This window comes from Beta vulgaris, chromosome 5, assembly GCF_026745355.1.
Source record: "Beta vulgaris subsp. vulgaris cultivar EL10 chromosome 5, EL10.2, whole genome shotgun sequence".
NCBI lineage: Eukaryota > Viridiplantae > Streptophyta > Magnoliopsida > Caryophyllales > Amaranthaceae > Beta > Beta vulgaris.
Genome location: NC_079206.1, coordinates 24,586,817 through 24,613,941, shown reverse-complemented (window position 1 = coordinate 24,613,941; position 27,125 = coordinate 24,586,817). Strand labels below are relative to the sequence as shown.

Here is a 27,125-nt window from a genome sequence, read left to right as displayed (position 1 = left end):
GATTTAAAGCGAAGAGAAGATGAGTTTTCGCAGTAGGTGATAAAGTGTTTTTGAAAGTATCACCAACTAAGGGAGTGATGAGATTTGGGAAAAATGGAAAATTAAGTGCTAAATATGTTGGCCCATATGAGATTTTGCAAAGAACTGGGAAGGTAGCTTATAAGTTGGCTTTGCCAATGAAATTTGAGAAAATGCACGATGTGTTTCATATTTCCCAACTCAAGAGATATATATCCCTGATGAGTGTCATATTTTGGAGTCTGAGAAAATCCAAATTGATAGTAGCCTCACCTATGAGGAAAAGCCTGTGAGAATTCTTGATAAAAAGGTGCGTAGTACACGCAATAAGGATGTAAATATCATGAAACTACTTTGGTCTAACCATGAGTTTGAAAAGGCAACGTGGAAAGCCGAAGACGAAATGAATAAGAAGTATCCCGAGTTATTCCTTGAGGTGAGTTACGAGGGTATAACTGGTTTTCTTTAGGGGGTAGAATGCGACATAACTTTGTGCTTTTTACCTTATTTTATGGTATTTTTATGCATTTTATGCCTATTTTGGCGATTTGCACATGATTTGGGCCAAACAAATAGATTCTCCGTATGGAAAATGTGTTCATGAGCAACACGAATGGTTTTAGAGTTGGTAAAAGTGTACACAGGAGTGACACAAGTATTTCTCAAATGGAAGCCGAGTTTGAAAAAACTTTTCAAAATGTGTGAGTGTTCGTGTCAAGTTTCGCTACAAAACTTCTTTTAAGATGGGTAGGCTGTAATCCCTCGTAAATTTGGATGTGAGTCATAACAAGTGAATAAATTAATAATCATGTAGAGTGAAAAATAGCAATATCTTTATATTTATGCACGTCTGAAGTATTGGACAAGTATGAGTTGAAGTACATGGTGATAGCCCATCGCTTTTCTTGAGACCCAATTGATCAAAATGTCCTATTTTTATTTTAAAGGTTCCTCGATATCGTAGGTTAGGAGAATACAGAGCCGCACTCGTATTTCGTCTTCTAGATTGAAGATAGATTTTGGTTTAGACAACTCGTTTTATTGTCTATTCCATCTAAATCAATTAATCTATTAGTTGTGAAGTTTAGTTCAGTAGTATTAGTTTGCAATGTTGGTTTATTATTATTTATTAGTATCATGTTAGGATTGTTTATTTATTATGTAGTACCCAGCTTTGCTTATAATATCATTTGTGTGTATATGTTGGTCATGGTTATGCGTTATTGATCTTGTGATGACCCATTTGGTGAGCAGCCTCTAGGGATCGATAGTGCATCGTTATCTACAGGTTTGAAGATGATGCGTCATGGGTTCGAGATTTGGAGAGCTTGTGTTGACTATTTATTATTTTTTACTTTAAACTTTTCATAGTTGACTTCGACTTTTGAGGTTGACTTTGACTTTTGTTGGTTTGACTTTTAGAGTTACTTTTTGCTTGACTAAGTTTATTTCTAAAGTTTATTTATTCGTTTTCTGCTGCAAAATAATGAATAAGCCGACACGTTATCATACGGGCGATAATACTTTGATAATTCTCTAAGTTTTTATATTAAAAAGGTATTTTGGAAAATAGAGAATTGTCGGGGTGTTACGATTCCAGACATAGATTAATAAGAAAAGGAATAAATAAGATCAAGTCAACTACAAAGGGGTACTGCTGATCATGATAGATGTCTGCTATGTTCCAAAGATGTTGAGAACCATGATCACTTGTTCTTCCATTGTCATTTTAGTAAAAGTTGCTTACAGAATATTAAGAACTAGTTGTAGATTAGTAATTCTAGTTTCAACTTGTCACAGCTTATCAGATGGATTCCGTTTGCCAGGGTTTCCAAATTTAGGAAGCAGTGTGGTATGCTGATTTGAGGGTTGTCATCTACAATATTTGGGAGAGCATGAACAAAGCCTACTAGGAGCAACATGTTCCTACTATTGGTGTAATGGTGGAGAAGATTAAACAATTTATTAGAGGAAGAATCTTAGTTGTATTTCCTAAGAAAGTTTCAAGAAGAGATTTTATTTGGTTCAATAGTCTGAACTAGTTATTTTTTAGTGTTGTATATATAGAGCTTTATTTGTTGTCCTTTGGATTAGGGGGGTTCAACCTAGTTGGTTTGGCTTCCCTTTAAATAACTAGGTTACAATTGGTTTCTACATTCTTAATATATCTCTTCTTAATTAGCAAAAAAAAAAAAAAAAAAAAAACTGCAAAGTCCACATCACCTTTATTTACGGCACGCCTAACTCCTTAGCAGTAGACCCTTTAAGAACCGCTGCAATTCAATGTTTTTCAAGTAGTGCAACTCGACAAGAATTACATGTGAAGGATCACTATGATACCTGCGCAACTGTGACGGCAAAGCTGAACTATACGCGACCTCCACAATTCTCTCAAAAATCTCTAGGCTAGGGACCCACATACTTCAAACTCAACTTGCTCCTTTGACCGAATCGCATCACTCCCTTCATAGGAGAAACCTTTACAAGAATTACATGTGAAGGTTCTCGACACAAATCCGCGTACGATTTTCGCCTATCTTGAGTAGCCTTCATCTTAGCCTAAGTCACTTTTACCTGCTCAACGCACTACAAAAAAAGCTACATACAGAGGCAATCCAAAATTGCATGTAAATATATATTTGTAGCCTCTAATGGTGTTTAGAAGCAATTTTCTCACTGCCTCTAATTAGTCTGTGGCTAAATATAGGTTGCCCCTAATGCCACCTTTTAGAGGCAGACAAGTTATGGTGTTGCTAAAGACACTTATGTTTAGAGGCAACCATATGCTTGTCGCTAATTGTTGGTTTCCTCTAATGCCACCTTTTTGAGGCACAAAACTTGAAGTGTTACTAAAGCCACTTACATTTAGAGGCGACCATAAGTCAGTCGCTAATTATAGGTTACCCCTAATGCCACCTTTTTGGGGCACACATGTTACATTGGTGATAAGACCATTTATATTTAGAGGCAACCATAAGTTTGTCTCTAATTTTAAGTTGCGTCTATTGCTTACTTTTTGGCGAACACAAATACTGTTTCTAAAACCACTAATATTTAGATGCAACTATAAATTTTGCCGCAGATTCTAAATTAAGACAACCACTTCTTTTGCATCTAAATATATTTAGAGGCAACTACATTTCGTAGGTTCAAAACACATTTAGGGACATTTATATATGTTGCTCCTAATTATATTTAGATGCAACTGTGAAATTTTATAAAGTAGGTTTTTAGAAGCACCAAATTGTTATAATGACGTTTAATAATGCCACGTAATTTTTAATATTATTTATTTACTTACTTATTTTGCATAATAATACAGAAAATTAACATAAATGGAAGAAAGAAATTATAGATTTATCAAAGAAAGAAATATTTATTTATATGAACGTGACAATTGTATACAATCCAAAATAATATCCACAGATGGCCAACAGTAAATCCAATCAGGGAAACATAATAACCTAAAAGGTTTTAACATAATCAGTCCTGACAAGAGGATGGGTTCACCATGGCTAGGCCTATCATGTGCAAGCCACCCTTGCACACAAAAAAAGTAACCCTAACCAACTAGGACAATAGCAAAATCTAAGCTTTACTGAATCATAACTTAAGCTACGTAGTCAATGCACCATGTCTGGCAATCTGTTCCCAAAAGTCTGTGCCTAAAAGATCTCCAAAATCTAAAACTGCTGTACATCTTCCAAACTGTTGTACATCTTCCAAAACATCTGCAAATAGGAAAAACTTACAAATACTTTAGTAACAAAATGGATGCATAAAACAGATACCCATTGTAATCAGGTTAAATGATAATGTATCATGTTAACTGCCAATATTCCTGTTAGAGCAAAACACCTACAAAAAAGAAAGCAAGCAATTCATTGAAGCCACCTTAAAAAGCCACAGAAGTCTTGTTGTTCTTTAGACTCTAAATCTAGCAGCAAAATCACGCTAAAATTACCCAAAACATAAACGTGAAAACCCATAAGATCCCCATAACACTGTAGCAAGTTAAGCAAAGGAAAATTAATGGCCTTATAACTACATCATAAATCAGAAGTTGCACCTGCACAGTACACTACTGCTACCAGTTGAATCCCCAATAAAAAAAAAAAAAACCCAAAGTCATATTTTTAAACTATGCGTTAAGTTTGTTATAGAAGGAAAAAGAAACAAAATTTCACATTAACTTAGATGGGAAAAGCATAAAAAAACATTAAACTTCTTGAATTTGAATTATAAATGACCATCTGGACTTAGAAGTACCAAATTTAAACACTACTGTGAAGATTTAATACTTCAATTGCAGTACTCTTCCTGTACTGAAAAATAAAAAACAGATAGAAGAGGTCACAGCGTATTCGGCATCATGGAAGATAGGTAAGACATGAAAAACACTAAATTATTGGACAAATAATGCATGACGCCTCAAGAATACAAGTGATACAAAAACTTTATCAATGAAGCCTAAACATCAAGGAGTATAGTCAACTTATACTTGGAGACAGCGAACATCAGAAATCAAAGTATTGTTTTGATTTTTCATTAATTGAAACAATAGCCCCTGCAATCATAGACTTCATAAGTCTATTTCAAATGAATCCATGAAAAAAAAAGAAAAGAAATTTGTGTCAAGATAAATCTTTATCAACATAGTATTTGCTCCTCCATTGACACACCAATTCAACCTACAACTTCACCAATTCCTATAATAAATCTGATACAAAATAAAATTAGTTAAAATAGAACGAGCAAAAGAAAAGGCTACAACCTTTGCTCTAGTTGCAAGAATCTTTCATTAATCACTTAATTAAATATCAATACAATACTAGTATATTATGAAGAAATTGCAGTATAAAATTCATAACAATAAAGGAGGGTGAGAACTAAGAACACATACTGAGTGGGGCATAGTAGTCCCCTGGATTATGAAAACGGATAGGAAATCAGCTCCCTGGGGGAACCTCATTGTCACTACCACTATCACTGTCTATTTCTATCACCTCATCTTCGTCGCTTTCATAATAATTGGTCCAATAATCATCAAACTGATCAGCTACAACATAATATGCAGTCCGATCCAAGATTGTCCTCATCATCACTCTCTCCACTTTCATTGTCCTTATTTTCCTCTTCCTGGTCATAGATCATGACCCCAACCCCCTTGTTCCTCCTCCTGTTAGACGTTCTTCTAGGAGCAAGCAATCCTTAGTACAAACCCCAATTGTTCATTTTGTAGATTGAATTGAAACCACTTAAAATTAAGCACATAATAACTCATTAAAACGTGCAAAAGTTTTAACCATTTGTTCACAATGACTTCAAAATGACTGAACAACAACAACAACAAAACATTTGTTCACTATATGAACATTTACATAAAACAAACCAGAATTTGCTATCAAACATACCAGAATTACAGGGACTGAATTACAGGGATACTACGATTCATAATTTGATCAGGAAGATACACAGAAGAACAATTTATATGCATATGTGACTGCGTACCAATTACACAAGCATAATTTGGTAACTGTGGTTCAATTTCAGCAAATTTCTATTGATTCCACACAATTCCAAATATTATAGCAATAAATAATTATTAACTAAATTGAAAAAAAAGAGCTAATTTTTACCTTCTGAATTATAAAGCACCTTCTCCTTCCCCTTACTTCCAGCCGCATGTTTTGGAGATGAAACCCTGGCCTTCTCCTTTCCTGTGTAGCCCTTCTCTTATTGGACGAAACCCTAGCCTTTTTGTTCTCCAATCCGCTCCCCTTCACTGGAAGGGCACACACAATGCATCGACCTTCTGCAACCTCTTCTTCCAAAGATTTCATTACCATGTCCAAGGCTTTAATGCGCATAGGGACTCATGAATGGCCTTGTTTCTTTGGTTCTCCTCAGATTCAGAAAGAAAATCGAGAAATTTTCTTTGAGTGAGAAGGTCAAGATAGAGTTTGAGCCATGATTTTCTCTGCGAATCTTCTTCAATGTCGTAAGTAATTTTCAATGGGCTTAGGTCAACTATTTTTTGGGTGGAGAAGGGGTGGGAATGACCGTAAATGGGAGGAGATTTGGGTTTTGCAGAGCGATTGAGGGAGGTGAAGGAGATTGAAGATTGAAAATAGAAGATTAGGGTTTAATGGGAAAGGGGGTCATACTTGGTTTGGTAGAGGGAAGGGAAGAGATTAGGGGGTTTGCTTTGCTGAGGCGGGAATCTATTTCAGATATAAAAAATTTCCCTCTTTAAGTTATCCTAAATGATATATTAGATTTTTGAGTTTGTGAAACTCCTAAATTATACCGTAAATAATATCTAATATTTTAGAGATTTTTGATGTTTTCTTCCTAATAAAATAGATATTTTGTCTTGGAGAAGAAATATAGAATATCATAGATTAATCTAAGTTTTGTCTTTTTAATTATTATTATCAATAATAAAAAAAAATTACCTTTATATTATAAGAATATGTGGAACCATCTAGAAAAAAATAGATATCAATTACGCATACTATCATATCATACTTATCACTAAAATAATAATCAAGTCAAATTTATAGACTTTAATGATCCTTATTATGCTCATATTGAAATTAGAATATTTTTTAAAAAAATTTTGCAATGTAAGAAAGAATGATAAACATAATGAAATCTCTCAAAAAATAATACTTGGTATACGAGTACAACTTATATGCGGAGTTGAACCTAAAGTCATATAAGTACGTTACATTATATACTTACGTAAAGTAATGAACAAGGAGTAAGCATTGATTAATTGATATTCATTTATATTCCGTATGAAATAAGAAAAATTGACACATAATAAATTAAGACAAATTCAATTTATATAGAACAAGAATGTTTCATGATAACAAGAACGAAATTGTTACTCCCTCCGTTACGCATTATTGGCAACAATTGAATATTTTACCTCTCACAAATAATACCTAATGTTGCCAATAATGCGTAACGGAGGAAGTACTAAGCATCTTAGCATGGGAGATGATGTCGTTGTTTTTTTAAGTAATAATCAGGCAAATTAATTAATTAGGTTTAATTTGATGTTAGTGTATTAATTCAGTTAGGTTATGTAACTATATTACTAGCCTAACATGACTATATGATACTATATATGTTGTAGTTCTCTTTACGACGAGCTATTCTAAACCTAGTGAACGTCATGACTATGTTATTTCCTAAATGTGAAGATGCACGTACAACCATGCCCAATTTTCTTGTTAGGTTGATTAATTCGTGCCCTGCCATCGTGCCTCATAAAAGTTTTAGTTATTATAAGTTTTGAACCAAGATAAGCATTTCAACGTGTGGGCCGACCTTTCATTTGTGTTCGTGCCGGGTTTGTGCCAAACTTTTAGAATGTTATTCATGTTTAGCCCGTACTGGTCCATCTACCATGCGTGTGTGACATGACATGCTCATAGCAGGTTCGTGCAGGGCCGAGCTCAATTCGTGTCGTCCGGAGTTGGCCCTCTTGCATGATCAAATGATAACTAAAGTAATGGATATTTCCAACATGCATGTAAACTTTATTTGACCATTGTCTAACAAAGACTCTTTTTTTTTTTTTTGTACTTGGATTCAAAGCTAGCAATTATAAGGCACAAAAATCCATTGGGCTAAAATTACATTTCAACACCGAAAATCTTATTGAGAAAACCTCCTTAAAAACCTCTTAAAAAATGTACATATTAATTTACTAAAAACACATAGTATTGCAGATAATTCTATGACATCCAAACAAGTACATGGATTTGAAATATTGATTTATGGCGATATTTGACTTTGCCTATATCGACTTTCCAATGAAGAATCCCCAATGACAACTTTCAACATTCAAGACATGTCAAATACATTTCAATCCAGGCTCATAATGCCAAACTCAAGAGAAGCTCACCCAAAGTGGGGACTTCCTACGTGTGGTGGCTTCTCCAAATTAAAATGCCAAAGAGTGGAAATCTGAGGACCTCATTTATGGACCCCGATCATTTACTAAAAACGATTTTTGAAAATCATTATATGCATTTCTAATCACTCTATCAATCTACATATCTTCTAACCTTGCAAAATCCTGACCATGCATTGCAGCCTTTCAAAATCCTGACCGTGCAGTGCGTTATATACATTCTAGTCTTGCATAACTCTGGCCTTGCATGACGTGTCAACCCATAGCTTTGCATAAATTAATCCTTGCATAGCGTCTTTTGCATCCTTAGGGAATCTAAGTTTTCATTATTGCATCATTATGTGCCTTATCTGAGTTGTTTGCACCTATCTGCTAAAATCTTTCCCTACAAGTAATCAGATTACTTGTAGTTATTGTCCTGCATATTAACTTTGTTTTGCAGAGACCGATGTATATAGATAAGTTCTAAACTGCAGAGCGTTTAGAATCGTCTTCTGTCCCGACACCGTATACTTTGACTTTCGGTTTCCTGAACCTCAGTCAAAGTTCGGGCTTCTGTAGACACATGATTGTGGCTCCCCATTTAAGGATCTAATGATGAAACATACTGCAGTATTATTTGGCGCGACTCAACGAAAGAGCAATCTAAAGAACCACTCCAAAATTGTGTTTCGAAATGATATTCTAAAGCCCAATTATTTATTCATGATAGTTAATTGTATTTGAGCCCAATTCTTTGAAAAGCCCAATTAATTTATAATTAATTATTTTATTTTAATAAATTAAAATGTTCAAAACATATTTTCTATAAGTTAAAATCAATATTATCCTATAAAATCAGATATCTGTAGTCAAAAGATAAAAGAAAATCTTTTAGAATGCGTCTTTTTTTAAAAAAATTAACAAGACTTGTCAGAAACAAGCTCTACACTGAGCGTAGCTACCTTCGCCGAGTGCATATGTCCCGACACGTGAGCTTCCACGTAAGTCGCGCCTAGCGCACAACCTGTGCCAAGCGCACCAGAACTGCCACGTAGACTTTCTGTTTCGTGGAGAGTCCTGCGTCAAGCGCAGTTCTCTTAAGACGCGGAATTTATTTTTTATCTTATTCAAAACGCGTGCCACGCGTACGCTTTTTACAGGGCATGTCGCCTCATGCGCTTGACACGTTATCTGCGCCGGGCGCAGCTGGCACGTGAGGTGTAGTGTCGTTCTGCCTATAAATACTCCAAATATCTCGAATCAAAGGGGGCTTCTCATTATTATTTTACGAATACGGAAAATTCTCTCGAATACTTACGAATACACTTCGACTTCCAAAATACTCAAACACTTCAATACGTTCAATCTATTCCTAATCACTGCGTTCTTAGTTCAACGACTGCTCCGCCTAAAGATCGTGGCGCTCCATAATCTAAACCTCAAAGGTATAATCCTGAGGATCCTTGAATAAATTCTCTATTTTTATATTGAAAGTTACTAATCGTTTCTTCCATGATGTAGATCTTTAATATAAAAACCTTGCCTTTGTATATTCTAATCCTTTTCTCTTCTTTATTTCATATTATATTATATTCATGTCTTTGTAGATCATATGACTGCCTGATCATTATATGCATAGTATATGATTGTCTTGCATGATTGTTACCACCCACATGTTATTATTGCTAAACAAGACCTAAAGAACTGTTTTAATATTAATCAGATTAATCTGGACAACCTGTTAGGAACCTTGTAATCTGATTCCGTAATAACATGTCACTAAAAATTAGACTAAATATTTTTAGTGTGTTTAAAATATTATATGATTATTCTTTGGCATAAAATCTGTAATGAATCGATATTTAGTAGAGGCCAAAAGTAGGCTATATAGTTCCTGATTGTATTGTACCCTCACCCCCTAACTTAATCTTTGGTTCACTTTGATCATCTATGGAGTCATGACGGAAAAAATCTACTTTGAATAAGTCCCTAATTTGTCCCTACAATTTTCCAATATCCAATTAGGTTTATGATTCTCCCTAAAAAGAATTATTTCAATAAAACCTTTATAATGGGGTAATTAAATCAAATACGCGCTCATCCCGCATAAACACGCCTACAACAGTGAAGCAAACTCAAGTTTTCAAGAATTTTCGTCAAGCAATCTACCTTATAATTCTTCTTTTGAAGATGAAGAAATTTCTACTCGGGAGAGGAAGATTTTGGGCTTCCATCTAAGAGTACGGGGCAGGATTATGACATGCAGCATGAAATGGGATTACCATCCGAAGCCTATATGGATAATCAGCTGCAACAATCTCGAGGAGGAGATTTGGCCTATCATCTTACTCGTATGCCCAATTTCTCACTCCGCAACCTCTCCCGCCACAAACTGTAACTATTTGTCAAGGTTTTTCTTCTTCAACTATCAAGCAAGTGTATGAGGAAGGGACAAGTCATCAACCTCCGAGGCAAACACTTTTGAAGCACTTGGTATCACATAGTGGGCCACACAAACGAATGGAGACACTCACCCTCCTATAGGTAATATGTTTAATAATAGTGCATCTGGTTTACATGATTATGTTGATGCATAGGGGACAACGTTACATGCGGTTGCTCAATCTCGAGCATTTAGAGCACCTCCAATGGGAAAAAAAAACCCTCCCCATATGGAGTCTCTCTCCTCAAATGGGGCTCCACATGAGTGGGGTTGGTTCCCCATTTAATGAGGATGCTGAAGTTTTAGGGGAGGTGCCCAAATGAAGAACAAATGAGATGCTTACACCTGGCGGCAGAGAGAGAGAAAAAAAACGGACCAGCTGGCCCTGCCAGCCTGACGCGTGGCAGAGAGAGAAAAAAAAAAGGGGAGAGCTGGCCCTGCCAGCCTGACGCGCGCCCAGAGGCCCAATCACTTGCTGCTAAATGTCAACTTCCCCTTTAAAAGCAACGGTTATTTTTTAAAATAGCCGTTGCATAATTTTGCTATTTTAAAAAAAAATCTGCTAATTAAAAAAAAAAAAATTATACCAACGTTCATATTTTTTAATTGTCTATAAATAGACAGAGACCAATATGCTTTAGATACATTCAAATTTCTCTACCTTTTCCAATCTTTAATTTCTCTAATTTTTCTCATCTTAATTATATATTTTATTCCTCTACTCTTTAAATACTTCCAAACAAATTATCCATGATTATGAATCCTAATAATTCTAATTATGGAAATAGGCCTCAAAGAACCCCAAATTATCAATTTAATCTCAACCACCCACAAAATCCAAATTTCCCACAAAATTCTAACTCCCCACAAAATTCTAATTTCCAATGTAATCCAAATTTCCAACAAAATTCAAATTCCCCACAAAATCCAAATTTCCATCAAAATTTCGAACAAAACCCAAATCGTCAAAATACTAATATTGCTTTTGATCCAAATATGCTCAATAACCCTCAAATCCAAGCCTTATTCCAAGCATTTGTACTCCAAAGTCAACAACCTTCTAATTTCGAAACCCCGCCCCATACTCCAGTGAATCTCTCATCTCCAATGTCTCAATATATGGATCAAAATCCTACAACTCCAGGGGGAGACGGGAGCAATAACCGAATACCGATTGGAGATTATTACCAAACTCAACAACTCGGAGACGATGATGATGCTTATGATGATGATGATGAAGATGAAGCGGACCAAGGTGGAAAAGGTAAAGATAAGATACTAAAAGAAAGGTGGGGACATGATGAGGATATAGCATTGGTCTCCGGATACCTTAATTGTGGTGGTGATCCATTAGTGGGAACAGATCAGTCAAAGGCAAAGCTTTGGAAAGAAATCAAGGCATCTACGATGTTGAAGTGGTAAAAAAACCATCACTCATCCACCCAAGGACCATGAAGTCAATTAAAGCGCATTGGAGAACCATCAACCGACTCGTGACTTTGTGGGTATCGCAACTCGGTGAAGCGAGCGAATGAAATCAAATGTGAGAATGGCTATTACGGATGTAGAGGCTAAAGCTCATGAACTATACCAACAAAAACAAAATAATAAAGCTTTCAAATTGTACCATTGTTGGATGGGAATGAGACACCTTTCAAGATGGCAACCCGGATACGATTCAACTGTTGTGAGTCAATCAAGTTCAAAAAGGTCAAGTGATGAAGTTGTATCAGTTCGCCCGGATGGTGCGAAGAAGGCTAAGGCACAAAGAAAATGAAAGGAGTAGCTACAAGTTTAGATGATTTCAACAACACTTTAAGTGAAATGCAAGGTGAACGAATTACAATAAGGAAAAATATAGAAGAAATGATGGATTACCAAAAGCAGCGAGATGAAAAGAAAATGAGGTTCAAGATGTATCAATTGTTGATGACCAAACCATCTCTTGATGCGGTTGAGTTCGAATACTATGAGAAGCTAAGAGAAGAGTTTATGAAGTAGTTTAGTTATAAGGTTGTTTTATTTAGTATCCTTAATTCTTTCGTAATTCTAGTATTTACTATCCTAGTTTGTATTGTTTTATATATTTTTATCTATTGAGAATCTTATCTTCTGAAAAGTGGATTACAATCTTATCTTTTGAAAATTTTTTTTTTGGGATTGTGTAGTCCTTTCTTATCTTCAGAGATTGCACTCTTATCATCAAATGTCTATAAAAGATGAATTGGTTGAATGATAACATCACACCATAACACCATCCTTCTTTCTACAAAAAATATCATTCTTCTTCCTTCAAACCACTTCATTCTTCTTCTCTTCTTGCAACAAAAGGAAACATGAACTTGGATTACAATTCTTCAAGTTCAAGTGATGACCAGTTTGATGATATGGTCAATAACATGATTTTATACAACGCGTATCTTGAAGAACAAGAAGACTACGTAATTCAACAAGCTGTTCAAACAATTGTTGCTCCAATCATAGAAGCCACTCAAAGAACATCTCCCAAAAAAAAAAATATTATTCCAAGAGACCGTGCTGATGCAAATCAAAGGTTAATGAACGATTACTTTGTTGATCGTCCTCTATATACCGAAGACATGTTCCGACGCAGATTTCGTATGCGTCGTCCTCTTTTCTTTCGAATTATGAACGCAGTCGCTGCGAAAGACAAATTTTTTCAACAACTACCAGACGCAACTGGGAAGCTAGGTGCCTCCACTCATCAGAAATGCACAGCAGCATTGAGGTGTCTAGCATATGGATCAGCATCTGACGCAGTCGACGAGTACATCAAAATTGCTGAATCAACAGCAAAGGAGTGCCTTGTGCACTTTGTGCAAGGAATTCGAAAAGCTTTTACGACCGAGTACTTAAGGAGGCCTACAGTAACCGACTTGCAACGCCTCTTACGTGACGGGGAAAGGCGGGGTTTTCCTGGAATGATGGGCAGCATAGATTGCATGCATTGGCAATGGAAAAATTGCCCACGAGCATGGAAAGGGTTGTATCAAGGTAGGTCCAAATCTGCAACGGTAATTCTAGAAGTGGCCTCCGGAGACTTGTGGATATGGCATGCATTTTTCGGAACACCGGGAACTTGTAATGATATCAATGTATTGGCACGTTCTCCGGTGTTTGATGATCTTTATCAAGGAAGAGCTCCTGAGGTCACATTTAATGTGAATGGTAATACCTATAATAGGGGATATTACCTAACAGATGGGATCTACCCTAAATGGGCAGTGTTCATGCCAGCAATTCGACTCCCACTATCTCCCGTCGATGAGTTGTTCACCAAACGTCAAGAATCAGTTCGGAAAGACGTCGAACGTGCGTTTGGGGTTTTACAAGCACGCTTTGCAATAATACAAAGGCCATCACTCATTTGGGATGAACACTTAATGTGGGAAATAATGCTGGCGTGTATCATTCTTCACAATATGATTGTCGAGGATGAACGGGATACATATCTAAATTATCAAGACGCATCAGACTTCGAGCAAGAAAATGCCTCGATTGCTAGTACTTCGTCTAGCCATAGGCTTGAAACATTTTCTGTTCAACCTGGTCGCTACAATGATATAGGGATGCAACAATATTTGCAAAATAGAGCTGATGCGTGGGATAGAGATGTTCACAACTCCTTACAAAAGGACTTGGCTCAACACATTTGGCACAATTGTCGCCAATCAACCAATGATGAGTGAATTATTGTTTGTAATATTAAGTGTAGCCATTGTTGTAAGAAATCTCAATTAAGTAGCTTAATTAAAAGATGAGCATAAATTAACGATTTATCGTTTTAATAGCGTGATTAGCAATTTACATAGCGTAATTAGCAACTACCGAATTTAATTAGTGTGTCAATTATTTATTGATTAATTATGAAATTAATGAGGATAATTACGATTTTTTTATTTAATTACAAAGAAATCATGTTAAATATGGAATATATAATCAATAGATAAAATATTGGTGGGGTATGGGAAAGTAGGAGAGAGAAAAGGTGGTGGGGTATAGGAAATAAGAGAGAGAAGATAAATGGGGAGGTAGATGAGTGGAGGTATGTGTTTCAAATTTGAGTAAGGTAAAATGGGGAGGTAGTGGAAAATGAGGTGGACAAATAAGGTGAGGAGAGAGAAGAAATGGGGTGCCCCATGAATGGAGATGCTCTTATGGCTCCTATTTCAACTAGGCCCCAAGGATTTAATGTTGGGGTGGCTAGTATCATCCCTCATGCAGGGCCTATCTTTCAAGTACGAAATAGACTACGTACTTTCCTTAATTCACTCAATGCAAGATCTAGAGTTCACCCAACATTCTCCAAATTCTCACTTTTCTCGATATGTTTCATCTTCTCAATCTCCAGTACAACCTCATATTGAAAAAGATCCTGCTAACTAGAGGTGATCATTTTGGCCCGGCCCGCTGGCCCGGCCCGGCCCGTTTTTGGAACGGGTTTTGGGCAGAATTTTTTGGCCCGCCCGTTTTTTTTTGTCTTTGGGCGGGCTTTGGGCAAGCTAAAAACGAATTTTTAGTCTATTTTTTGGCCCGGCCCGTTTTGGCCCGCAAAAGCCCGCTAAGCCCGGCCCGAAATAGCGGGCTTTGGACACAAAAATTCGGCCCGAATTTAGGCCCGGCCCGGTCAATGGGAAAATTTTTTGACCGCGGCCCGGCCCGAACCCGGCCCAGCCCGGCCCATGATCACCTCTACTGCTAACACACCTCGGTCTCTAGTGTCAAACAATGAAATCGTCCTTCATGGTATCCTTGTGTTATCCACACTTTCGCCATGAAAAAAGAGAAGCACTAGTAGAATAATTGCTTATTTCTGCGGTGGTATTGCTGCGGTTTTACCCATACGCAGCAATATATGACGTAAAAAGAAAAGGTAAAATATAAATAAAAATATTGTTGTGGTTTCGGTCTGAAACCGTAGCAATATGGAATCAATAGGAAAATTTTTGAAAAAGTTGACTATTTGACCAGAAATATTGCTGCGGTTTTTAGGAAAAATCGCAGCAATATATTAAAATAATATTTAAAAAATAATATTTTAATATATTGCTGCGGTTTTTATCAGAAACCGTAGCAATATCATAAAAGAATTTGAAAAACACAAGTATATATAAAACTTGCGGGTCATAAGTAGGGTTTTTATTGTTGCATCTCCTCTAACCCAGCCGTTTCTCTCAACCTCTCCTCACTCCTCTCTCCTCTAACCCTCAGCGTCCTCTCTCTCCTCTCTCCTCTTAAACCCTCACTCTGTTCTCTCGCTCCAGATCTACTCGACGCAACAAATCCACCGGCTTTGCTTCCTCCCTCGTTCGTCGCCACCCTCGCTCGACGCAACAACATTCGTTCACTCTCCTCGTTGTTCGTCCACTCTCCTCGATTTGTTCGTCTTCTTTCGCAACGAGTTCAAATGTGGGTCGCGAGGTGGTCTCGGTTGGTTAGTTGCCGGCGACAACTCTTCGTTCGGAGCGATTTTTTTGAACTGTACGCGCATCGAACTTTCGGTTGGTGGCCGGCGACAAGGACGACGTGCAGATGGTGGCCGGCGGTTTAGATTTATTTTGTTTCCTTTATTTTTTGGATTTGTTTGATTTCAACACTCGTTTTTTTGTTTCTTAGGTTTCATACTTTCTGTTTTTTAGGTTTCATTCGTTTTTTAGGTTCTGTTTTTTTTTTCCTTTTTCCATTTCTTTCTTTATTTTTGATCTGTAGAATTTTTATTTTAGGATTTTTTAATATATATATTTTTTTTCTTTTAGTAATAGTCATTGTAACCAAAATTTTAAGTTGCCATAAGATCTAATAAACAAATTTATTTTCATCCTTCATTTTGAGATGTTATGCACATTATAGTGGATTGGTTTGTTGCCTGATTTTAATCTTTCATATGTGATTGCAAAATGCAAAAAAAAAAAAAAAAAAAAATTTGGTTACCAGGACCTATTGCTGCGGTTTTGGCCCAAAACCGCAGCAATACTCTCTGTTAAATAGCTAATACATAATAATATTGCTGCGGTTAGCAATATTTGAGAATATTGTCGCGGTTTTAAACCGCAGCAATATAATTATTACCTATTGATGCCCCCTCAATTGTTGCGCTCCCAAACCACAGCAATAGACCACTTTTTGACCGCAGCAATAAGCATTTATTCTACTAGTGAAGGCTTCCACCTATTTCTCATTGTAAGTCAGTTAGGGATGAAGTTAGTTCAATTCATCCAGGTTATATTGAAACGAATTGGGCGCTTAAAAGATGGCGTATGAAATGGGAAGCATAAGAGGGTAAGGTTGGTTTTAATATGTGGCATTGTGATGGAAACAGTTTTAAACTCGTACCAAAAGCCCTAACTGATGTGGGCATGGCATAAGATTTCGGTGTTGAAGCTATGAAGAAATTACGTCAAAGTTGTCGCATAAAAGGCATGGTCAAGATATGTGTGTTCAAAAGGTGAAGAAATGGAAACAAGATGACAATGCATCAGTTTCTGGTTATGGGAATGTTTCTACTGACAACCAGGAGGATAGGGAATTGCATTCCTCGGTTGTTCTCTCTCTCTCCACCAGTGGGTGTGGGATCTGGCCCAGCACATCTCTCTGTCTTACCATGAAACTAATCGCATGGAATGCAACGGGAGTAATTGATGAATACTCCCTTGCAATGGCGTATGTATTTTGGTTGTTTCATATGCATAGGCCTATGTTTTAATTTTGTCTGAAACAAAATCTAGTATGGATCATGGATGTAGCTTGTTCTAGGTTTAAGACTATCGCTCCCACTCATGTTTTTGGCTTAGATGCAGTTGGTTCTAAGGGTGGGTTACTAGTTCTAGGTTCGTCACAAAATCATGTTGATATTGTTCGCAAACATCAAAATCTTATCCTTCGTAAAATTTCAAACTTTAGTGGGAAAAATATGGTATATTTGCTTTTTGTTTGGGGCTCCTATTGTTCAGGAGAAACCTAATGTGTGGTATAGTTCTAGGTTGGTCACAAGATTTTAACCAAGTTGAGCTCTTTGAAGATAAACTAGGTGGGTCAAACACAATTAGGGGATGGGATAGTTTCAAGGATTGGAGGTTTGCTTCAAATATGATTAGTGTGTCTTTATGGGACCTAGGTTTACATGGAAGAATAAGCAACTAGGTTCCAACCTCATTATGGAACGTTTAGATAGAGTTTTTGTCTCTCACTCTTGGATGTACATGTTCCCACATCATATAGTGATGCATGAGCCCATTACCTGCTCTGACCATGCAGCCATTATTATCTATATTACCTTTATTGTTGACTCCTCAAATAAAAGACCTTACAAGTTGAAAAACTGGTGTTTGCGTAGAAAGGAAATTATTGAGATAATAATATCAGTTTGGGCTATCTAATGCTAGGGGTCACTAGTTCTCACTATACAAAGAAGATGAGCTTGTTAGTTGCAAAGGTTAGGACATGGTGTTTGGCACACAAGACCTTTCATGCCATTAATTGGAGAACTTTTTGTGAGAACCTTGAAATTTTGCAATAAATTCAACATCAGGTGCCACATATCTCAAAGCTATAAATGCCTATGCGGAGCAAATTCAATCTAGGTTTCACTTTTGGAAACAAAGAATAAAGGAGAATTGGACCATGTTGGTTGATATTCCCTTACATTTGTTATACTCAAGAATTCGCCAACGCAAAACAAGAAATGATATTATTACAATGAAAAATGAATACGGTGATTGGGTTGAGAATGTTGATGAAATTACTTCCCTTGTTCGCTCACACCTAGTTAACATCTTCATGCAAAGTAGCACCCAAGAAAGTGAGAGTGAAACTGACCAATAACTAAGGCAACTCCACTTGCCTCAGATTTCTTACACTCAATGTGAGGAGATCCAAAGAGCCTTCACAGAGGAGGAAATCACAACAACCATGTTCTCCATTGCTGATTCTAAGGCCCCTGGGCCTGATGGAGTCAATGTCAAGTTCTTCAAACTTAAGTGGAATGTAGTCGACCTTGATACTATTAAAGGTATCCTACGTTTTTTTGTCTTCGGGTTTCTTACTTAAACAATGGAATAACACCATGTTGGTCATGTTACATAAGGTGGATAACCTTCCGATCCTTCTCAACTCCGACCTATTAGTCTTTGTAACACAATCTACAAGTGCATAGCAAAATGTTTGGGGGATCGTATGAAAATGGTGCTCCCTGGTTTAGTTGATGACTACCAATTTGCTTTTGTGCCTTAGAGACACATGTCTGATAATGTTCTACGTTCTCAGGATCTCTTGCACATTATCAATAAGAAAAAGGCTGGTGATACTTCTTTTGTTGTAGTCAAAATCGATATCAATAAAGCCTATGATTGAATTCATTGGGATTTTATTCTGAAAGTTCTGAGAGCCTATGGTTTTCCAAATAATTGGCTACAGCAGATTTATCAATGTTTTTTTACGGTGTCATTCAAGATTCTACAGAATGGTAATCTTTCATAAATTTTATACCCTACATGTGGACTACGACAAGGTGACCCCCTTTCTCACTCCTTATTTATCCATTTTATGCATGGACATATATTCTAGAATGCTTTCCTTAGGTGAGAGCCTACACATGTTCTAAGGTCTTAGGATCTCTCGTCGATGCCCTCCTATTTCTCACCTTTTCTTTGCTGATGATGCACTTCTCTTTTTTCATGCAACTTCATACTCATGTAAAAATGTTTATGAAATCTCACAAAAACTTTGCAAATATTTGGTTCTCGTATTAATCTATCAAAATCTTTCGTCAAGTTTAGCCCTAATACTTCCCTTGAAAATCAAAATCTTTTCAAATGAATTCTTTTATGCCACAAAATGAGATCTTTGGTAAACATGGAGGTGTTCCTATAGATATTCAAGGATTGAAAAATGCATTTTCAGTATCTCATTGATATTTTAGCACAAAAGATTCTAAGTTGGAATTCTCTTTTACTCTCTCAACCCACTAAAGTGATCCAAATCAGTACCATGTTAGTTGCTATGATTTCTCATTTCTTACCCACTTTTAAAATCCCTGCTAGAGTTACTTCTAAGCTGGGACTCTATGATTTCATCATTTTTATGGTCTTCGAAGGATAAACGGAGTTTCCATTAGGTTGGGAGAAAGGTTGTTAATCTTTCAAGAGGCTTAGGAGGTTTATGGGTTCGTTCTATTTCAATCCTTAACAAAGCGTTTCTAATAAAGAAGGTTTGGCAAATTTATTCTCGTCCAACCTCCCCGTTTTCTAGAGTTTTTAATGCTACCAAACCTATTGCTCTCAATCCTGATATGTTTGTTAGGAAAATGGGATACAATAGATCATGGGGTTTCCATGGGTTACAAGGTGTTGAACAATCATCACTAAAAGGTGCTGCTTGGAAATGGATCTAAGCTTCGTTCTTTACAATTCGGTGGAAGGTATTCCTTTGGAAAGTACTAACCACAACAAGAATCCGCGTATTTTGCGTCTGCCTTTAGCGTCCGTCTAATAAAACAGACGGTAAACATCGAATTACCGTCCGATGTAGTATCCGACGCTATGTACCGTCCGATGTAGCGTCCGTTTTTGAAACAGACGGAACTTAGCGTCCGCCTAAGGACTTTAGTGTCCGTGTTTATGCCAGACGCAAATTAGCATCCGTTAGACGGACGCTAATATCACCTGGCGGGCGCTAATTTGGCGGATATTCCAACCAACCCTTCGACCATTCCCAAAACATTTCGACCACACACACCTTCACGAAATCGAAACTACGAAAACCTAACCCCCTATTTCGCCGGCGAATCACTCCCTCCTTGTCGCCGGACACTCCCACCGGACTCGCGCTGCTGCCGGACTCGCGACGCCGCCGCACTCGCCGCTGCTTTCTCTCTCTCTTCACAACAATAAAAAGCCGTTGTTTTCTCTCTCTTCTACGGTTGAAGCAGATCGCCGCCGCACCGCCGCCCCGCCTTCCCGCCGCCGCCGCCTTTTCTCTCTTATCTACAGTTGTTTAAGGTTTGAATTTATACTTTAGTTGATTTATGGCTTGAATTTCTTGTTGTTAATTGGAGTTTTTGGTATTTTTTATGTATAGTTGTTGTTCATAGTTGTTGTTGATAGTTGTTGTTGTTGTGTGTGATGATTGTTGTTGTTTTTAATTATATTGTTGTTGTTGTTTAGTGAATTTGTTGTTTTTAATTGTATTGTTGTTGTTGTTTAGTGAATTTGTTGTTGTTTTTAATTGTATTGTTGTTGTTATTTAGTGAATTTGTTGTTGTTTTTAATTGTATTGTTGTTGTTGTTTAGTGAATTTGTTGTTGTTAAGTGAATTTGTTGTTGATAATTGAACATGTTAAGTGTTGTTGTGGTTGATAATTAAATACATATCTTACGTACTCCTATTAACATGGTAGTGAATATAGTGAATTGATATTTTCTAGTTGTATGTAGAGTTTTAAATTATGAAAAGGAAGGAACGTAGCTGGATGTATAAAAGACTTGATGGGCGTTCCCTTAGAACTGAGTATGTGAAAGGAGTTGATAAGTTCATTGAGTTTGTTTACAACATCCTCATTTAAATGACGGTGATAAGTAAAATGTCCATGCATGAGGTGTAATAACTTGCGTTATTTGGATGTGGACACGGTCAAAGTACATTTGTACAGTAAGGGTTTTAAACCGAATTACTTTGACTGGTTATGTCATGGTGAACGTGCTACGGGGTCCTCCTCATCTTCTGCTCAGTCAAATCCGTATATGGATATGGTTGTGGATGCTTTAGGGAATACTGAAGATCATGCCATGCTTGCCGGTTCAAACTCAGTTGAAGAAGAACCAAATGGTGAAGCAAAGAAGTTTTTTGACCTTCTTAAGGCGGCCGAGAATCCCTTGTATGAAGGGAGCAAGATGTCCGTGCTGGAGATGGCTTCTAGAATCATAAGTTTAAAGTATGAGTATAACCTACCACACAGGTGTGTTGATGGTTTTCTTAGTTTATTGAATGAGGTGATACCCCAGAACAACAACATGGGAAGAACTTTCTACGACACAAAGAAAGTTCTAAAGGGTTTGGAGCTTCCTCATGAGAGGATACATGCATGTCCTAAAGGTTGTATGTTATTTTGGAAGGGCGATGCTCACTTAGATAAATGTTCCCTCTGATGCAAATTCAAGGATTGAAGGTTCATGACTTCATTGAAATAAATACTCATGTTTGGAAGGCAAGTCTAGTTAGGTTGTTCTTTCATCATGCTGATGCCCAAAAATTATTTCCATCGAGATCCTACTTGAAGGGAAAGATGATTACATGTATTGGAAATTTCATCCAAGTGGAAAATTCTCTACCAAGTCAGCCTATGGTTTTCTACTTGAGTCTTCTCAACAGACTACTAACCAGCATTACAACATGGTTTCTAGTAAAATTTCAAGACTCTTTGGCCCCTATCGCTTTTTCCCAGATGGAACTTTTTCTTATCAAAACTTCTTTACGATCGTTTGTCTACAAAAGAGCAGCTAGGAAACCGAGGTATTCCAATATCCCTTGCCTGTGATATCTGTCATCAACATGTTGAATCTTTACACCATATATTTTGGGAGTGTGTAATTGCACAACAAGTCTGGCTTGCACTTCAGCTCACCATTGAAACCCAAAATTATTCAACGTCTTACTCAAATTGGATTATTACACATATTCTGCTTTTCAATAGCGAGGATGGAAAGGATAGCCCACGTCTTTTAAAGTTCGTGTGGGCTCTATGAAGCATCTGGTTGCTTAGAAATAATAGACTTTCTAGAAATGAAAGTTTTGATCCTTTCAAAGTTCTTCATCAAATTTCTATCCTTCAGCAACAAAATGACTCATTAAAGGAGTTGTATGTCTCTCAATGTCTTCGTTTTCTTCAACCTCCTGAAGATAGTATGTCTTCTCCACCTGGTTTTATTGTAAGTCATTTGGGTCAATTTCAAGTTAGTTTTAGTTCTAAGACTATTCAAATGGATGCTTCTTGGAATAAGAATGAGAAAGTTTCAGGTTTTACGCGGATTGCCGACAATCTTCCTAGTAATCAGCTTAGTGGTGGCGCGTCTTATGTACTTTTTACCTCAGTTCTTCATGCAGAAGCCCTAGCTCTCTTTCACGCCATGACCTGGGACTATCAACAACAGCTTCGACGAATTACTTTCCACACGGATTGCTCAAATCTTGTTTCATTCTTCAAGACGAAAAGAAGGCTCCTATTTCGGCATACCGGACTAATTGTCAAATTATTTCGCTCGCGAAAGAATTTCAATGGTGCCTGTAATTAAAGGTTAATCGTAAACAAGTTTATTCTACACACTTTTGGCAAAAAAATAGTGCTCGAACTTGTTTAGGATTCACCTTCACCCTCCCCTCAAATGTTTAACTTTGTTTCTTTTGCCTTCCACCATTGTCATATATATATATATATATATATATATATATATATATATATATATATATATATATATATATATATATATTGGGGCGAGATCACATGAGAATGATTCTTACATGAGAAATGAGAATAAATCTCAACCACACGATTGGATTAGAGTTACAACACTTGTTCATTAGATTATACCTCCCTAAAAAAATTTGAACCCAAAAAAAAAAAAAAATTTTTTGAACTTTTTTTTTTCTTATATTCATTTTTTTGGAGTTACATCACTTTTTCGTTAGAGTTACATCACTTATTCATAAGAGTTATATCGAATAAACTTCATTCTCATTTCTCACATAAGTATGCATTCTCATAGGAACTCATTTCTATATATATATATATATATATATATATTATATATATATATATATATATATAATATGATCACGTGAAGTTCCCTCCTTATGCTAAAAATTGAAAATTGCAACACAAAATGAGCAAAAAATTTCTTAAATGAGCAGAAAGTTCTTAAAATGAGCAAAAATATAAAATGAGCTGGAAAACATAAAAAAATTTATAAAATGAGCAAACGTTTAAATAAAGGAAGGGGGACGAAGATTGTGTTTCCCTTTAAAAATATTAAATTAGCCTTAATGAGCTAATGGAATAAAAGAAAACAATTTAAGAATCCTTTCTCATGAGAATATTTATAGTATACCTGGGTGTACCATGCTCATGGTACACCCAAGCCTATTTTCTTTAAATGAACAAAACGAGCGAATGAGCAAATGAGCAAACTGAACAAATGAGCAAATGAGCAAATGTTTCTACTCATTTAATAAAATGATCAAATACCTTTATTACAAAATGAGCAAATGAGTAAACGAGCAAAATGCCCATATAAGCAAATTTGGTGTCAAATAAGCACCTGAAGTTCTAATTTATTACAAAAATACCCCTGGGTGTACCATGCTCATGGTACACCCGGGTGTACCATGAGTGAACTCCTTTCTCATTTCAACTTTCCATTCTAAATGGATATAAAGCACTATTTTAAAATTAACGCACGCATCAAATATATATATATGCAAGATCATGTGAGAAAGCTTTTTAGATGAGAAATGGGAACAAATTCCAACCGTTAGATCCAAATACATTTAATGGCCGAGATTATTACATGGAAAAGTTGAGAGAAAATCCCCGAAAATATACTCTCATTTCTCGCATTGTATCTTCCCCAAAACATACTCTCATTTCTCTCTCCTCTCATTCTCTAGCCATCATCATCAATTTTCACCGGCGATTCCGAAGAGTTTATAAATCAAGATATTTTCTCATACATTTAACAGAGCAAGAATATATTTTTGATCCTCGCACTTCTTTGTCACCACATCTTCACATGTTTGTATCTATCTTATGTTACACCATAAGGAAACTTATCGAGCATGGTGGATTTCGGGAAGTAGGTACTAATTACTTTGTACAGGAAGGTATCAAAAAGTCTTCCCTATTATAACAAACAGAGTATTTGTATCACTAGTTCCTATAAATTCAACAAAAGATTTGGCATAACTATAACAAATATTGCTAATCCCTAATTACCACTTCCTATAATTTTTAAAAAATATTGATATAACTCGAAACAAGCATTTGCAGTTAAAATAGTTATGTATTACATTAATCAAGCCACATAATCAAGTATGTTAATCAAATTGTTATAACTCTAGTTAACTCTAAACAAGCCTTTTATTTTCTACAACTCTAAAGAAGTTTTTGTAATATCAATTTTCCTATATAATATTACTCTATATCAATTTTGTTGTAACTCTAATTACTATTGCATATAACTCTAAAGAATTGTTGTCGTAACTCAAATTTTATTTTCTACAACTCTAAAGAAATGATTTCGTAAATTTAATTACTATTTCCTATAACTTTATACAAAATCTTCTTATTTGTAACTCTAATTAGTATATTCTATAACTATACACAAGTGTTGGTGTAACTCTACTTACAATCTTCTAAAACTCTAAACAAGTATTATACTCATATCTGTAATTACTATTTCCTATAATTTTTGAAGAAGAGATGGTGTAACTATAATAGGTATTTTCTAAAACTCTAAACAAGTAGTGTACTCGTAGCTATAATTACTATTTCCTATAATTTCTGAAGAAGAGATGGCGTAACTATAATAGGTGTTTTCTACAACTCTAAACAAGTGTAACTGCAACTCTAGTTACTACTTGTTATAACTCCAAACAAGTATTTCAATAAAATTAATTATTACTTTCTATAACTTAAACAAGTATCTTCATAACTCTCATTACTATTGCATATAACTCTAAACAAGATATGATGTAACTCTGCCAAGTATTTTCTACAACTCTAAATAAGTTATGCCACAACTCTAATTACCACTTCCTATAACTCTAAATAAGTGATCTCATAACTCTAAACACATGTTGTCATAACTCTAATTACTACTTCCTATAACTCTTAAACGAGTATTATGTAAGGGTAAAAATACAATTTCATAATCATATCAATTCTTCCATGTCATAATGCCTAACCACATCAATATCTTCCTATAACTCTTAAACAAGTATTATGTAATTCTAAAAATACAATTTCATAATCACATCAATTTTTCCATGTCACAATGCTTAACCACATGAATATCAATTTCATAATGTTGATGGACTAAAACTCGCATGAAAATAAATTTTATAAATGAGGATTATATGGGTACACATTGTCCCAAAAGTGAGCACTGTGAGTTCTGGGAGTTACATGAAGTCTTTTGTAGAGTTATAGGAAAAAATACACTAACTTGAGTAATAATAACAAAATAAGTTTGAATCTACCTAAAACTTACATAATTGCAATTGTACAAAATAATTTGTTCTATGCTTAACTTTCTAACTTCTAACAACATTTCATAACCTATGTGGGAATCGAATCCACATCTTGTGCATAGCACAATGCTCTTCCATTTGAGCTAATAGGTTTTAGGGTGTAGAAAGGAGTTATATTCCTGGTTCTTAGTACAAAAGTTTCTTAATCAATTTTGGTTTGTGAGTTGAAACAAATTCCACTTTCACAATGCATATAAATTTAGGAACTCAATTACAAACATCCAACAGCAAAGAAGCTTAGTACACATAGGCACATGTGAGTGCATAGAACAATAGCAGTAATGAACGCACATTCCTAGCTAACAAAGCTAACCTAGTTAGACCTGCAAAACCCAAACTAAACGGCAATCACCATGGATTTTCCAGAAAAATACAATGGAAATTTTAAAGCATCACAGAGCCTAAAAAGACAGAAGCATGAATTAAGTTATATCTCTACTGTCACATATTCTGAGCAAGTAAGGCACAAATCAAACATGGATGTAGCACCATTTGTTTAAGAGTGATACCAAGCACTAATTAGAGTTGTAGTAACTTCTAGTTAGAATTGCTAGCAACATTTGTTTAGAATTATTGGAAATACCAATTAGAGTTATATTAAAGCTTGTTTAGAATTATAAGAAGTACTAATTAGAGTTATATGAATACTTGTTGAGAGTTGTAATAAGTACTAATTGGAATTAAAGCAACATTTAATTAGTGTTATAGCAACATATGTTTTGAGTTATAGGAACGAGTAGTCAACAATTATAAGTGTTAGTACTAACGGAGTAATAGGAGTTATACCGTCACAAAGGAGTGAGCTAGTTAAAGAGAGAGAAAGTATCCATACTTACACTTCGTTAAAACAGACAATTCCGAGTACTAACAACGGCGCAGAGCCGCAGAGTAGTAGCATAGGCTGCAACCAAAATCGAATCAGATTAAACTAAAAATCCAACACTAAACAACCTAAAATTCCTCCATAACTAACTGATAGGAATCAAGATCGAAACAGACGAATTTTATACAGAAAAACTAGAATAGAAGATTCAATTGAACTTATATCCAACAACAAGCGACCTAAAATTCGTCAATAAACTAATTAATAGGAAATAAAATCAAAATATAAGAAATTGTACACAAATAAACTAAAATAGAAAGATTCAATTGAAATTACAAGAATTAAAAACACAATATACTTACGCTTCATTGAATCGAGAATAAACCGCAATTTGCAATTGAACTTTTTCAAAAAACACTCTGAATCGATCTCAAAAATAATCCAGTTTCACTTAAAAATCACACCATAATGATCCAAAGCATTGAATTTCACCAAGATATGAAAATTCAATCAGAATAATTATGCTGAAAATCAAAGAAACGAGAGGAGAGAGGAAGAAGAGAGGAGAGAGAATGCTTAGCAAAAATTGTGTGCGACAAACCATTAAGGTT

At 35.7% G+C, this 27,125-nt stretch overlaps 1 protein-coding gene across 1 annotated transcript; it reads left to right on the top strand.

Moving 5' to 3' along the window:
• The first annotated feature begins 12,709 nt into the window (after positions 1 to 12,709).
• LOC104893343 (uncharacterized) lies at positions 12,710 to 14,083 on the top strand. The gene has a single exon (XM_010679439.3). It carries the CDS (start codon positions 12,710 to 12,712, stop codon positions 14,081 to 14,083), a length of 1,374 nt encoding a protein of 457 aa, XP_010677741.3.
• The last annotated feature ends 13,042 nt before the right edge of the window (positions 14,084 to 27,125 follow it).